This window comes from Anticarsia gemmatalis, chromosome 18, assembly GCF_050436995.1.
Source record: "Anticarsia gemmatalis isolate Benzon Research Colony breed Stoneville strain chromosome 18, ilAntGemm2 primary, whole genome shotgun sequence".
Lineage (NCBI taxonomy): Eukaryota > Metazoa > Arthropoda > Insecta > Lepidoptera > Erebidae > Anticarsia > Anticarsia gemmatalis.
Window position 1 is genome coordinate 9472953 of NC_134762.1, and position 16926 is coordinate 9489878.

The window sequence follows — 16926 nt, forward strand, 5'->3', positions numbered from 1 at the left end:
GGTGTTCGAAAACTTAGTAAAAATATTAAATTTTGGTTTTATAACAATTAATAATTTTCAAATTACAATGATACCCGTATTTTTCGTGTCGATTTTAAGATGAGTTTAAAAATATTCTTTTGATCATTATTAGAAAATAAAATTATTCAGTATAACGTATTTATTACGCTTGATTGGGTTTAAGAGGTTGGAATAATTTATGAACATGTTCAGAACGTCAATATACGAATGTTGATTTTTGTGGAAAAATTACTTGAATTTTGTTACGATAAATAAATAAAAGATGATTGAATAGATCAAAAATGGGTAAGTGTGCCATGCGGTAGATTGTAGATTATAGTGAACACTGTTAATATAATGTTGTTGTTATTAGATGAGGCGAAAATTGAAACTGTGGACCTTTCGAGGCGTGGGTTGAAGAAAATAGAGAAAGCGCCCGCGGAGGAATCTAAAACGATTATTAATTTGATCCTAGACCAAAACGAATTGCAGAGGCTAGACAACATCGATACATATAGTCGTTTAGAGAATGTAAGTTCAGCACACTCGTTACCTTGTAGAAAATAATTTTGGGCAATAAAACTTTTTGTATTTTCTCATAGACAATTTAAAACAACGGTTTCTGCTTGTAATACATTAATATATTTAAAAACGTAGGTAGATCAGATCTGGTATACGAGAAACACCTTTTCAGAAAATAGTTGTTTGTACTTTCATAGAATGGAAAATATGAGTTGACTCAAATTTCTATTGATTTTCAGCTATCAATATGTAATAATTTCCTCCTCCGCATGCACGGCGTGTCTCGGCTCACAAATATACGCATATTGGCACTTAGCAACAATGGGATATTGCAAATAGAGGGACTCAAAGATCTGATTTATCTAAAAGTATTGAAGTTGGCCGGTGAGTACTATAACTACTAAGGATATTTTATTTTTACTAGGTTTTGTTTGCAGCTCTGGTGGTGTTGTATAATTTTGTGTGGAAAGGCAGTTTGTTCTTAATCATTCTTCTTTGACAGTTTCCCTAGTTGTGGTTGTTCAAACAATTGTTCTTCCTTCAATCACAATCAAGAATTTTTTGAAATTGAAATTCGCTGTGTAAAACAATTTGTTATGGTCAATGGAGTCATTAATGGCATTAGGTTAGGTTAAGATTGTAGCTTAAAATATTTCTAATACCTATGTGTAGTTTTGATTGCTTATTAACTAGTAGAAATTAATTTGTCTTATTTTTGTCCCACTGATGAAAGACCAGTGTCTCTTTGATGGTATGATTGGGCCTTGATTCTGCTATACTAGTCTAGTGCAGTTCTGGGATAATACTTAGCATCAAAATCATACTACAATATAAATAACTTAATACGGGTTAGACTAAAAACATCAATCACCAATCTCAGTTTCCTAAATTCAGTCACAATTTTCTTCTAAAGAAAATTATAAGATAATTTACTATTCACTATCTCTATTGTGTAGTATTTGAAAAACAAATGAATCACATTGTTCTCCAAAGAATGCTTGGTTGAATAAAATTATATTTTTAATGGCTTCATTATGATAAAACTTCTACATCTATGTAGTGTGAAAAGAGAAAGCTAGTGAATTTATAATTGTTTTTATGGTATATTGTAAATTAGGGAAAATCAGTCTGTAGGGTTTATCATAATGAGAAGTTTTTACTGTTATAAATTTTAATAAGTGTTACTTAATTATATTGTATGTATGTCAAGAAATGTGACAACAAATAGGTTTTTGACTGTAGTTGGGCCATTTCAAACATGCAAACTATGTCATGCCATATTGTTGGACTGTCTTGCTCGCACTTACACGGTCCCATTCCTGTCATTCTTTTAATTATGACATAGCTTGCGTGTTTGTAATGACCAGAATATAGTCAAATCTGCCACTCTTTATGAAATGTTAAAAATACTTGATTGTCTGAAGAAAATGTCTCATCACAAGCATTTTGTATAAAATGTGTATAATTATTTTGTCTTAAGAAAAATGTTTTTAATTTAACATTTAAGACTAGAATTGCTTTTTTCAAGTTTATAAATATAATGTTTGCGTCAATCAAATCTGTTACTTGTTCAATTAAATAGCAATAACAGTTCTCTGTGTACAGAAGTTAGAACGCAGTGCATTTGTAATCTATAGCTTATGTTCTTTGCAGGTAATAATATTAAGTCAATAGAACATTTGAATCACAACATTCATCTGGAACACTTGGACTTATCCAATAACCAAATATCATTTATAGCTGATATATCTTATTTGAAAAACTTGAAGGTAAGTAGAATATTATTTTTATACAAATTATTTAAAAAAGTTGACTTACTCTATTTTGATGTACCCTCACTTAATAATCATTCTGTATTTAGAGAATTTGTCTATTCTTTCTTACAACATAATTATATGTAGACGAATAAATAGGTATTTGTAAAATTCCCAAGGTTTGGTTGTAATTTAAAGAAAACCTTTACAATTTTCACACATTAAACGTTCTGAAAAAACTCAATACATTATAAAAAAAACGCATCAAAATCCAATGTGTAATATTAAAGACCTAAGAATACATGGAGACAGAAAGTAGAAAGCGACTTTGTTCTATACTATGTGTAGTAATAAATCAACAACTTGTGCCACTAATATTTGTTAATATTTCCAGCACTTGAATTTGGAAAGAAACAGGATAATGGATCTGCGACAATGTGATCGATATCTACCGGCCAACTTGGATCACCTAGGACTTGGGCACAATAACATTCAAGATCTGAATGAGATCAGTCATCTGGTGCATCTGAACAAACTGGACAGTTTCACTATACAAGGCAACCCTTGTGTCGCTATGGCTGGCAAAGATAAATTGTATCCTTTTAATTATTGATGAGATAGAGCAATGGATAAGGTACACATAATGCTGCTACCTTTGCGTCGATTGTCGTAGCTTTGTTTCTCACATGATATATCCCATGCCCCATGACAAGTTTTTGTGGAATCCATAGTTTTTAGGAGTCAGAACATATATTGTTTTCATGAATATACTCTTTATTTTGGGCAGTAACATGGTTTAAGAGTAAATAAAAAAGTGCTATTTCACACATTCTTGATAAACTATAGGGCAGTTCAACATAGAAAGTGTAACTTCCACTTAACACTTTTATGACAGTAACCTTTTAAAAGTAGCCGATATATTTAACACATAGAATTTGTAAAGTAACCTGTGAGTTAAATGGTTTTAGTCCTCATTCCATGCTACATGGGGTTGGCTCACATTTTTTCTCTCAAAAACATAAACTGTTAAGGGATTTGGCTAACCTTTTTAACCTGGCCGCCTACTTGCCGCCAACCATCTTTCGGACCTGTAAAAACCGTATGATAAATTACTTATTTCAAAAACATATTTTTCCTGAACTTACAATTCAGAGGATTTGACTACCGTCCATTTGTTCTCAATTGGATACTGAGTGTGAAGACTATTGATGGTTTTGTCGTCAGTGCGATAGAAAGGTAAGATTATATTGCTATTGCACACCAACAAAACTAGTTTCAAGAAGCCCTTACTAAATTACGATAATGATTTCTGTATCATCCATATTCAACAGTGGCAATATCCAAAAAACATGGCTATGGAAGTTTGTTTCTTCTTTCGGTTTTTTATTTCTTTCTTCTGATTAAGTAAGGTATTGTAAACTTGGTCATGAGAACCTTCATAAATTACCTACTAATTAATTAACTACCCACTCAGTCATAGCATTTTCTACATTGCACGCATTCCTTTGCCTTTTATATGGCCCTAACAAGCAAAGAAATCTCTTTTTAATAAGCTTTATGTGTCGGAATCTTACGGTGCGATTCGACCACGCACCTGACCTCGATCAAGGACGGCTCCTATGTTTCTAGGGCAACCTTTCCTGGCGTTCCCGTTTACTACGGCACATTTTCTTTTTCCATAAATATCATTAGGCTCGCCCCCATGTGATAACATGGAACTAAAATTGTTAATGGCGAAACGTGAATTTCATACACTTCTGCCTAATCCTTCGGTAATAGCAGGCGTGGTATTAGGTATGTCTATTTTATTAGCCTATATCTATGTCCCACTGCTGAGCAAAGGCCTCTTTCTTGGGTTTCCAGTTCCCTCGGTTTATCGTTGCGTCCTACCATCCATCCAACAATGCATCCAGGTCGTTCCACTATCTCCGTTTCCGTTTGTTCCATCGCCGCCGACCATGTGGCATCCACATAGTGGCAATGTTAGCCCACTTTTGTATTTTGTATGCATATATTTAATTTTGTTATGTATCCGCAGTTTGAAAGCCGAGTGGTTGTACAGTCAAGGCAAGGGGCGGCACTTCCACGCGGGGCAGCACCAGGAGCTGTGCGAGTACCTCGCGAGCACGTGCCCGCTCACCGCGGACGCGCTCGAGACTGAAGACCAGAGGAAATTGAGACTTATACTTAGTAAAGTAAGAACAATGATCACTTACATTTCAATAATATAGTAAATACTATCGCGTGTAAATGTTATGCGGTATGTACAGTTAGCTACAAAAGTCGCTTAACAACTTCTTATTTTTTAACTATTTCAGTGGAATAATATATTATATGCTTCAAAATATATGGGGTTTGAAAGATTGAATATGTTCAGCAAGTTTTGGCTGTATCATCTACATACTTTTGTTCTTATGAAAAAATATTTCATTAGATTTAATACCATTTCTAGTGACTCAACTATACATGTATACTATGTATAGGTATTACTGCTGCACTATGTTTATGTTAATTATCATGTGTTTTTCCTTCAAGGCGCAACACCATCAGCAGCAGTTGAAAGATCAGAACCACAGTCCATTGAAGCCAAAGTTACAGTCACCAAGAATGCAATGTAAGTTGAATTTTTACTATTACTTATAAGAAATTAGAGTGAAGGGAGATATACGATAATTTAAAATGTACTTACTGTTTATGTTGTTTACGCCACTTATACATCATTAAATCTCAAAATAATACATTAACACATTGTTAAATTATTGATAAGACTACCAAATACAACAAATAAATATAAGTTAAAAATAAACAAATAAAAAAAAAACACAACGATTCACACATAGTTTTGAGTCTAGCGAGAGGAGATAAAAATATCGTATGTCGTGGTTCGCACGATTGTAATGGCTTGAGTTTAGCAAAATCTAACATCGTACAGCTTCAGATGTACTTCATATTTATTTCGTTCGCAGCCCGTATAACCCCTCGTCACATGGGCCGGTCCCCCGACCGCCTGACCTCGAGCTACCACTCCGCGCTGTCCAAGACGAGCTCTCCCTCCCACCAGATGTCCTCCTCACTGTGCGGAGACCTCCCCGGTATACCGACTGCGATGAGCCAGAGTTTTGACTCACCAGGACTTATGTATGCCACTGAGAAGAGGGAGAAAGAGAAGGAGAAGATACTAGGTATGTGTTCTTTAGAGTTCTTTTTAAATTAATGTTAAATAATAATATGTCGATTTACAATCTGCAATGTCTTGTCAAAGATTACTGATCTTAGATTAACAAGCCTTAGCAATCTGTCTGTGTCTAATAATTCGTGAATGGGTAGCGAAATTACAATAAAATAATAGGCAATGCTTGTGTTTAGTAAGTAAACTGTGGGTAGATAGGTAATTGAGTCAGATAAGTTAGATTGTGTAAATTAAGTGATCACTGTAAATTTTGCATATCTGTGACCTTTTTGTAGTTAAGATCGTGGATTCTATTCCCACACGGAACAAATATTTGTACGATCCACAAATTGTTGGTTCAGAACTGCAGTCTGAGATTAATCCTACAAAATAATTACTTTTAATGTTTGTATAAATATATTATATTATTCCTTTTTTATTGCGCTACATCTAGGCCAACATCTCCCCTACATTATTTCTTGATTTTAGCTATCCATACTCAATTAAGTCAGCATCTCGTAACCCTTCAACAGTGATCTTACATAATCATTTTAATTTCAGAGCCCCAACTAAAACCAGTGAACCACTCGCTAGAAGCAGCATCAAAGATGGTCCCAGTGCCAGAGTCCCTCATGTCTCCGGACTACCAGGACCCGATATATGACATACAAAGATCGATACCAAAGCCCATCAACCACTCTGTCAACAGCATCTCTAATACATCCTCGCAGTCCAGTAATAGCAGTATTCATGAGGATAAGCCGAGACAGGTGAGGATATTAGTGTTTTACTGTCTGTACTGATACTAAAAAAATCGAAAGTTTGTCTGTCTGTCTACCTGTGTGTTTGTTTGTCTCTCTTATAAAACTTTAAAGGTTAAACCTTTGTACCCATGAAATTTATCTTGAAAACAATTTATTAACAACTAGCTGACCCGCTTGCGTCATATAAGAGAGAATGGGTCAGAATTTTCCATATTTTTGTAACACTTTTTACTGTTACCTACTCTACTCCTATTGGTCGTAGCGTGATGATATAAAATATGCTTTTTTTTTCACGAAAAATATTCTCAAAATTATTTATATCTCTTAGTATAACGAAGTCGCGCTAAGGTATATCCGCCATTAGACCAGTTGCCATGGCAACGGAATTTTGTTAATTTATTCAATGTCATTATAATATTGATTTTTCGCGACTTCGTTGAATTTTCTGAATTTTCCCGGGAAATGCGTCATTTTCCCGGGGTAAAAAGTAGCCTATGTCCTTTCTCGGGTATCAAAATATCTCCATACCAAATTTCATGCAAATTGGTTCAGTAGTTTAGACGTGATTGAGTAGCAGACAGACAGACAGACAGACAGACAGACAGAGTTACTTTCGCATTTATAATATTAGTATGGATGTATCTTGTTTTATTACATAACCTAAAATAAAATGTATAGATTTTGATATAGTGTAGAAAGGTGATGTTGTTTTAATCAACTTAAAATTCATAAGGTCTTCGATAATGTGTATCAGTAAGATATCTTTTTGATAAGCACAAAATATACCAAATTCGAGGAAATGGGTCCATGAACATAGTTAAAAATTCAGAAAAATCTTTTTAAATCCTAAAACATGTATGTGTTTGACGTGTTTGTATATTATACAGGCAAAGAACTTAAAAGGATCTCCGAAACTACCAAAGAGCGCGACGTCATCACCCAAGCTGAAGACTAAAATGGAACAGAGGAAAGGCAGCTTAACGAAACTGGATGTGAAAAATGAAGAGAAGAAATTAAACGGTATAACTTTGTTATAATATACTTTTGATGTGTTTATCAGCTCCATTCCCGCGCGAAACAGTTACCCGTTTGATTGTTTTTGAAACATCGATATTTTTGAAAAACATAATGTAAGCCTTTTTAAAAAAAAAAAAAAAAAAAATGTATTAAACAGTTTTTAGGATGCAAAGTTTTATCTCGATGCTTTCCTACGCAGTCAGGGCAATGTTTTCTTTGCCATGTTTTTATAAAAATCGATATAACGATACAGCAATATTTTTTATTCCAATGTTTTCTTTTCTGCTTAAACTAATCTACTACTAAACACACTCAGCTAATTTAACTAAACACTCATGCAGGTTTAACAAACGAGAATTCAGAGCACATGGGTGATATAATGAAGCTGGCATCGAACCAGCGGCGGCAGAAGAAAATGAGCGTGGAGTCCATGGCCGCCGTGACCATACAGAAGATGTGGCGAGGGTACAGGAGCAGGAACCTTAACAAAGACACCTTGAGGATCCTGCATGCGATACAGGCCGCGAGAGCGAGACAGCATATACAGTGAGTGAATAAACAATACATTATTTTTTCCGTTGATGTTTTCTTCAAGAAATCCCGGGTGATGTTAGATTGACAAGTACACTCGTTCTTTGTGTCTCCCCCTTCCTAATTCATCATTTCGTTCATTCACTGGAAAGTAGACTACTTTTTTGTATTCGATGGCCGGGTTAGTTGACCTTCTAACAATAGTGGTTGCTCGCTCGCAGAATATTATTAATCAAAATGTAGTATATTATGTAAATTAGATACATCCAGAATTTTTTTTATCGTGGTGTTGTCAATTTACAATTCTCTGATCTCCACCTGTGTGGGAAGAAGACGTGATTTTATGTTTGCCGGTATAACAGCTACAAATAATGTTGACATAAATATTGTTCCACCAGGCGGTTAACTTGTGACATGGAGGCGACTAAGGCAGCTTTAGAAAGTGAGAGGAAGATCCAACAACTGCAGATGCAAGCCATTAACGCGCTGTGGAAGAAAGTCTCCACTTTACAGGCGGCCGGTAAGATACATTTCATAATGGAGAACGAACTTTTAATTCAACACAGTATGTTTGACTGTCATGTTGAATTTTATTCACAGATGTCATGTGGTAGATTACTATTAGGTGCTCGGAAAGTCATTTTGTTTAAACTGTTAAATTCGACATTATTTTGATATATTTAACACTTTATGTTCAGTTGAAAGGCCTGGATTTTCTTCGAAGCTCGAAACTGCCTTTCATTTCGACACAAAAAAAATCCGAGCAACCTAATAAAATTAAGACAGTAGTTTCGTTAAACATGTGGTATGCTGAATCACTTCAGTAGTCTTATACGTTACTTTTGTATGCAGATAATCAGAAGCAACGCCTGTCGGAGTCGGACGACAACACCGACGTGTTAAGGCAACTCACTGAGACATGCTTCAGTTTACAAGCACAGGTACGTTATACACACCCACACACACACTTTTGGGACATTGTACATTTCAGTTCTAGTATCAAAGGATTTATGTAAACAAATTTGATAATTGTCGTATTCTGTATATACGAGTGTCTGTCTGTATAATCAAAAAGTCGTGTTGTCCTGTGTCGAGAAAAGAACTGATCAATTGAAATGTAATCATTTACTCATTTAATTCATAAACATTATAGAAAAAAAACTGTAAGTCTTATCATATTTATATAAGAATATTTTACAATATTGCTCGGAGTTTGGTAACGTGCCAAGTATACGGCGATAGGCTCGCCACTAATTACAAAGAACTAACATTGTTAATTGCATTATGAAGATGTATTTTATTATGTACTAGCTGACCCGCGCAACTTCGCTTGCGTCAAATAAAAGAATGGGTCAAAATTTTCCCCGTTTTTTTTACATTTTTACTGGTACTCTGCTCCTATCGGTCGTAGCGTGATGATATATAGCCTATAGCCTTCCTCGATAAATGGGCTATCTAACACTGAAAGAATTTTTCAAATCGGACCAGTAGTTCCTGAGATTAGCGCGTTCAAACAAACAAACAAACAAACAATCAAACAAACAAACAAACAAACTCTTCAGCTTTATTATATTAGTATAGATGTACATACGTGTATTTTGTGTCAGGTGGTAGAGCTTCAAGGCTGTATGCAGGAAGTACTGAAGGCTGTATCTAACAAGAGTCAAGCGGAACCAGTCGGTACACAGACTGACATCACCGCCATTATCACTCCACAGGTACAATATTATAGTAGTTTTTATCTCCAAATATCTTTATCCTCGTACATTCGTCTACTGCGTACGTATACGAGTGTATACGTTAGTGTGGCTGTGTAAGTGAAATTTCTATATATTTTACACCATGTTTTACAGAATCCATCTTAATAGATAAGAGATAATCTCTTGATTTAATTTTCACTATATAAGCTTGTCTAACTAATTTGATACGCCCAGTTATATAAGAGATCGATCTATTATCGTGTCATAGTTAAAAGATATATATTTTTTACCGGTAAGTTTTTATGGTTCTCGATTAATTAATATACGTAATGTACAGGAGGAGCGCTGTACATGGCTGCGGCGGCCGCAGTCGCTGCCGCTGGCGGTGGCCGAGCCGCCCACACCCGCGCCCATACAGCTCGAGAGAGAACAAGTGTGAGTACACTACTATAGTATTATTATAGGGTCGATCTTTTAATTCGTTCATACACTCGATTTGATAACGATGTTGTTCAAGCCGCTCGAGAGGCCTTTGACATGGCCTGTCCTGTGTGGCTGGCCTTTTATCTTAGTAGACAGCAGCCGAGACCGACTTTTTATGTGCCCCCTCCGAAGCACGGAGACGCCCAGTTTAAATACCACTATGCGGTCATCCATCTATGCAATGACCGCGCCAAGGGTTGCTTATCCCACAGATCTGGCCGATCTGGCCTACACCTTAAAAAATAAATAAAAGATTACTAGGCGATTAGTTGAACTGTGTCAACAACAAACAAATAATATTGCAGTGAAAAATCAAGTGAATCGGCCGCTCTTGGCATAGAGCGCACCGAGTCCGTGATCGAAGAGCGAGCGACGGAATCGAGCGGTGACGTCACCGAGTGTGACGTCATCGTCGACTGATACCAGACATACGAACACACGCTTTTGATATTCATTGTTAAGTTTCAACTTGTTTAGAGATAGTGTACTCTTTACTTTGTTAACCGATCGAGTCGTGACTTGCTGATGTGATGACTCGATCGAGTAAAATTCTTTACACTTGGTCTACTCGTTGATATTTATATTTGTCTTCAATAAAAATTTAACTGATCGAGTCGCGACTTACTCGCAGTCATGTCTCGAACGTGTAAAGTCATGACTCGATCGTTTAGAATTCTTTACGATCGGTCTACACATTGATATACGAATATAGTATTCAAATAAAATTATCGCGCGATACCAAACATAAGGGTGCGTTTCCACTAAAGCGGAAAGTGCTCAAAATCGCCGTTTGGTGACGGTAGGAACAGTGTCATCGGTCGATTCGCGGTTTGTTACTTCACTCTGCAGAGAAACGCACCCAAAGGAATATTAATAATCCAACTGTCACTTACTTTAAATCGTCTACAGCTGGTCTGCTTATGTGAAAGCGGATATTATTAGCGCTTAGACGAATAAAACAATGAAAACTGTCTCGGTTTCACGCATAAATCGAATGACAGCATTTAATTGCAGTCGAAAAACCTTTAAGTTACGATACAACAACGATATTTAAAGGGCCTCACTACTTTTTGACTATCCTCAAAAAGGAAAGAGGTATTGAATTCGTTGCGATATTTTTAATACTATATTTTCGTCCAAATTATTCAAACTCTGAAGCGAGGTCGGGCATTACAAAAAGTCTGTAAGGCTTAAAAAATTATAATAGTTCATATATTGCTTGTATTTTATAAACAAAAAAGTATTAAAATCTATAGAAGAAAGTTTTAAAAGTACACTATCTCTTAAGTCATTTTCAAAACGTTCAATTGGCTTAGGTTTTCATTATAGGGTCGACCTCTAATGTATAACCAGTAAGAAATCGTAGGTCTGACGGTAAGGCAAATTGAATCTATTTATAATAGTGTTAAGGTTCATATTCGTGGTACGCTAAAGCAAAGCTTGGTATGTAAAGTGGGCTTGTGTAAGGTAAGTAAATATAAGTAAAATGAGTATTGAAATGATAGAATTATGAACGTGGGAATATTGTCCGATGTTGGGACGTTCGTATTGAAAATGCAATTTCGAAAAGGGTATCTCACCTTACCGTCTTATTTTACTAATGTTATAAACTAACTTCAGCCCGAGGTTTCGTCTACGTGATAAGATTTACCGGGATAAAAAGCCTATGTGTTAATCCAGGTCGTAAGCTATCATTGTGCCAAATTTAAGTAAAATCCGCCCAGTAGTTTAATCGTGAAAGAGTAACAAACATACATTCATTTAATGCTTACAAACTTTCGCATTTATAATGTTACTACGATGCGAAACTTTGAATGTCTGAATGCCTTTTTGTTACTCAATCATGCCAAAACTACTAAACGGATTTTAAAGAGATTTGATACAAAGATAGTGTACGTCCTAGCACATATGATACTTGGATATTTTTTACGCAGCTTATGCAAAAGCTATTGTTTTCTTCAAAGTGAGATGTGACCTTTTCGAAATGGTATTATCTTTTATATTTATAGCACTTTTTATTTATATTCGTCTCGTTTATCAAAGTTGTTGATACAATTGGTTTTGTTATGTGATTGTGGTACACGCTTTGTTAGTTATAAGTAAAATAACACTATATGAAAAGTGATAGGTTTATAAAAGACATTTCTCTATTTATTTATTACTTATTTGACCGTGATTTATTAAACGTGCTATCCTTACATTTACTATTTGTTGAGCAATGTTTCAATGTGTTAATTAACCAAGTAATAACACTCGCACATAAGTCACCTTTAATACAAAAAAAACTAAATTGAAATCACTGCAACTGTTCGGGACTTATGATACCACAGACAGACACGTCCAACTTATAAGACCCCTCTTTTTGCATGGGGGGTTAAAAATGACACTTAGCTAGTGGTCTCAAAAGTAGTTAATGAACGTCAAATTATGTTGAACATTGTTCCACAAAAAGGAACTGTCCTGTAGATGCGACAAAGTATTAATTTACCATATTGGCATGGAATATTCGATTGGTATTCCAAGTGGTCTAAATAATAAAAAAATGATTTATTTATAACAGTAACTGATTTGACTCAAAGACAATTTAAATATTAGTTTAGGCAGCATTTTCCATCGTCACTACTGTATTTGGTGAATAATTTTGACACTTGACAGATTACACATACGTCAAGATTATTCTTAAAATTAGGTTATCTAACGATGAAATTTGCTCCATATATACCAAAAAGTACTAAAATATCTATTCGACTGGTTGATAAATGACAATTCGAGCTACATTTTATAGATATAAGATTATATTTTAAGTGTTAATTTATTGTATTCAGCCTAAACTTGGCCAGTTTTCGCACTAGCAACACTGATTGCAGTTTCAAGACCAATTAATAAAAGACTGTTGATAAGACAAGAGTCTTGCAATTCTTTCCTATCCTTGCCTTTTTAAAACATTTTAAGTTAAGCAAGCAAATTTTAAAATTCTTTATAAATTATTAAAGGCTGTTACAGTTTTTACAAGTCTGTCAAAATGTGTTAACAATAAAAAAATCTGCTGTTTTTACTATTTAAAGCTTAAAACCTGTAAAGTTAATTATATAAATATTAAAGATCATATACTCTCTCGAACGCCTACTCAAGGCTCAGACCCTTCCTAAATTCCGGGAGGGCCCTTTGCCTAGTAGTGGACAATTTTAGTAAATATTTATGGTACACTTGTTTGATTGTGTCTATGGCCAGTGTCAAAACGTCAAGCAAAGCATAATCGCGTCAATAATACTATATTTGATAACATAAATATATCAATAATATTCACATTCTGACAAAACTTGTAAAATACTATTTAATGACGAAACGTATGGTATATATTTTTTTAATTATTTTAAGTTCGAAGTTTTACCGAAAATTATGCATAATAAATAGATTTATATTTAACGCTTTAGTTAGAATTAGTTTTAACTTACACGTGTTGTTCATTTTCAAACGAAATAATTACTGTAGAATTTAATGGTGCACTAAGACTTATTGCCTATATGCTGAAATTAAAGATTTTGTTAACTAAGTTTTATAAGCGGTAACAACAAAAGATCATAAGCCGTTTTATGAGCGTATTTTAACGAAATAACAAATTTATTACTATAGATGAATTTAATGTCACTCCAAATGAATGAAAAATAACTCCATATATTTTTTTGTATTTATTAGTTAGTATCAGTTATCTGTCAACTAAATTTTCCTCGAACTAAGAATAGTAATAAAAAAGCATTTTTATTGGCATTTGTAACACAATAAAATGTTCAGTGTATAAGTAATAAGTGTAACTAACTCACTGACACTGCCATCTATCGGATAACAGAAACCATTTACATTCGTCTAACTCTACTTAAATAGTAACACGATCATTCACAGCTAAGGCCGTATTAATTTATTAACAAAAATGTATTTCTTACTTTTTATTAGTATTAAAAGTCACAAAGATGATAAACTAATTACAGTCTTAATACCAAAGTCGCTGACCCGTCGTTTAATGTTAGCAATTTTGTGTCTAAGGAAGTCAGTTCAAGTCTCGAGGAGTCTAGACAGTCCGACATGAAGTCGCTGACATGGGTCGGCGTATAGACTTTGGTGTATAGACGAACACTTTTATTAAAAAAACATTGAGCAGGCAACTAGTACATTTTTTCAGTTACATACTTATTATTTCTAAGATTTTTGAAGATAATATTCCGAAAGTACATTAAAAATAATATTATCAGCTGGTTTTTTTTTGTTTTGCAGTCTTTTGCGAGGCATTTAGTCTTTATTTCTAAGCGTATTAAGAAAAATAAAAATAAGTATATTAAACCAAGTTCTCGAAATATTTACTCCGGTTTGCAATACATTAAAATATTGTTTATTAAAAAATATTATTTTACTCTCTAAAAGGTGTTGCTAATGTTTCATATGGTAACACCAAGTATTAAATAAAAGTGCTCTAAATAACAACAACTACATAAGTATTGCCAATTGAAAAATTAGAAAAAGATTAAGATGTTATAAATTAGTTTTATTATTAGTATTGTAACAGTTATCCATTGGGGAGCGTTGTTGTCCAGCTTGTTGTCAAACATATCGGACGATATGTTAGTCAGATCCAGGAAACTGATTTTGAATAACTAAAGTTCTACAAGCAAGAGAATTGACCCAGTTTTCGTATAAGGTAAAGAATGATAAAGATGTTTTTGAGTCTCTATCACTCCGTGGATCTGCTACTAAGTTTTCTAATTTGATGGCCAGCAAGTCTGTTAACAAGTTGGTTAGCAGATTATACGCTGAAATGAAAAATGATAATAGTTCTTTACAAACGTTGGAAGAAATTGTAAGGTAACAAAGCTCTCCAGTGGATGCTATTTATGTAAATTTGAAAACGAGATGCCTTGTGTATTGAGCTTTATTTTTGCCGCAATATATTATTTTATTTTCTATTTTTATTGGGTGTGTCTAGTTAATGAATCTCTACGCTTGGTTTATTTTTGGATGTAATTTAATTAATGCATAATATTGTGGCTATTTGGATTGTGAGAATCACCTATTGCTCATAAAGTATTAAGTTCGTACTGAAAATGCTTTAGCATTGTTGAAATAGTAAATATTGTTTGTGTTTCAAATTGGATGCATATTTGACCATCAAAATTCAAATATTATGATGTTTTTCTTTTTCGATTCAAATGGACTCAAATGGTAGTCCGAATACAAGATTATGATACTTACAATTTTAAACGAAAACTTTTTGCTATTCGGAAAAGTTTCTTAAAATCAAGATGTAATGTCAAAGTTACTAGGTAACATACCGACAATTATTATTGTGTAACATACAGTTTGTCCATCTACCGCCATTTCGAAAGGCCATAAGGAGGTCTGGTAAGTTTCTCAATACAAATAGCCACAATATACATTAAAGCTCTAATATGCTAAATACTAGTCATTTTTAACAACGCAATGTAATATATTTCTTAGTGATCAGTGCGAATAATTTTAGCTTTGCATCACACGACATTAATGTGTTCACAAATGTTCTTTGTTCATCATAATAATAGTTTATAGGTAAGCACGGGTAGGTACAGAACATGTTTTTACTGAAAATTTTATTAGAAAAAATCCTTGATTCTTGAAGAGAAATTAAAATATATTAGAATGTCTATATTTAGCTCTTGGTTATACTCGAGTAATAACAAACGTGCGAACTACATCATGAAAAAAATTATCATTACATCATGACAATGTGTAATTGAAAGGGCGAGTCTGTTAAATAACATGACGTAATTCGCACATTTGTAATTGCTCGAGCATTCCCAAAGTTCTTTAGCTTCTGACTTTCTTAACTTAGCTTTACTAAATAATTAGTAAAAGATAATTGTTCAGTAAAAACACGTATTTGTTGTAAAATTGTGACCGATGTTATATTATTCATAAGTTCATAACCGTTTTAATGTATAAACATAAGATAACTTGATGTAAAACCTTTTGGTGTCTTCACAACTTAGCCTATTGCTATCTCAAATACTGATGATACATAAAAAATTTAAAGTACTAATGATAAGTACATTTTTAAACGGTAAAGGAAAATATGAGCGAACCTTTCACGCCTTCAAAATCAAGGCATGAAAATGAATCTTTCTTGACTCGAATTTGGAGAACTTAAGGCCTAATTCTGTATGTGGGAAAAACGTACTTAGGCTTGCATATTTTCAAATATTGTTTGAATGATATGAATTTGTTTCATGGAATATTCGAAAACTTGCATGTCCTAGTTCTTTTAACAAAGCACTTTTATAGGCAGCTTGATAGTGTAAGGTATGAATCGACTATTTTATATCAAAAAGAGCACATGTCTATTTCTTCCCTATGTGAGATGTGCCCTTTTTGAAGTGTTATTCATTCGTTGTGAAGACACCATACGGTAACAGAACACTTGCCGTCCTGTGTAATTTCAATTTCATCGCGTACCCACCTTATTTGTTATCCATTACGTTATAGCCTGTATTTATTATGTTTTATAAAACAATTTTAAAAATAACTGTGTTTAATTCTGTATTCTGTGTTTTTACCATTCCAGTAAAGAACATGTCATTGTAATTGTCAGGTAAGCAAATAAACTTTTTTTAATGGGCTGTTAAAAGGGTTTTGTGATGTTTTCGTGTGAGTTCCGTACCCAAAGCGTATAAATGGAACCCTATTGTTAAGCCTTCGCTGTCTGTCTGTCGGTGTGTTCCGTCTGTCCGTCCATCCGTCCTCTTCGTTGACTCGCACTTGGCTGGTTTTTTATGTTGGTTACTTCATAAGTTTTTTGCTTAGCATTGTATTAAATAACAAGGAACACAGTATTAAATAAAATACATCATAATATATCAAAAAATAATTTAAGGTCAAATTTTTTCGACTGCTGACTAACATTGTTGATAACCCTCAGTCTACTTCATAAGTTTGCAGGGATCGATTTGTTGTGTCTTCTTGAT

The 16926-nt window shown here is 34.0% G+C and overlaps 1 protein-coding gene across 1 annotated transcript; it reads left to right on the forward strand.

Annotated features, from left to right (window-relative positions):
* The first annotated feature begins 211 nt into the window (after window positions 1-211).
* Cep97 (centrosomal protein 97kDa) lies at window positions 212-16487 on the forward strand. The gene is made up of 17 exons (XM_076125959.1): window positions 212-306; window positions 374-531; window positions 762-906; window positions 2176-2291; window positions 2671-2870; window positions 3429-3512; window positions 4315-4471; window positions 4812-4890; window positions 5243-5458; window positions 6007-6215; window positions 7097-7229; window positions 7568-7772; window positions 8156-8277; window positions 8610-8698; window positions 9365-9475; window positions 9795-9892; window positions 10246-16487. The coding sequence occupies exons 1-17, from the start codon at window positions 303-305 to the stop codon at window positions 10358-10360; spliced, it is 2241 nt and encodes a 746-aa protein (XP_075982074.1). The 5' UTR covers window positions 212-302; the 3' UTR covers window positions 10361-16487.
* Window positions 16488-16926: the final 439 nt, after the last annotated feature.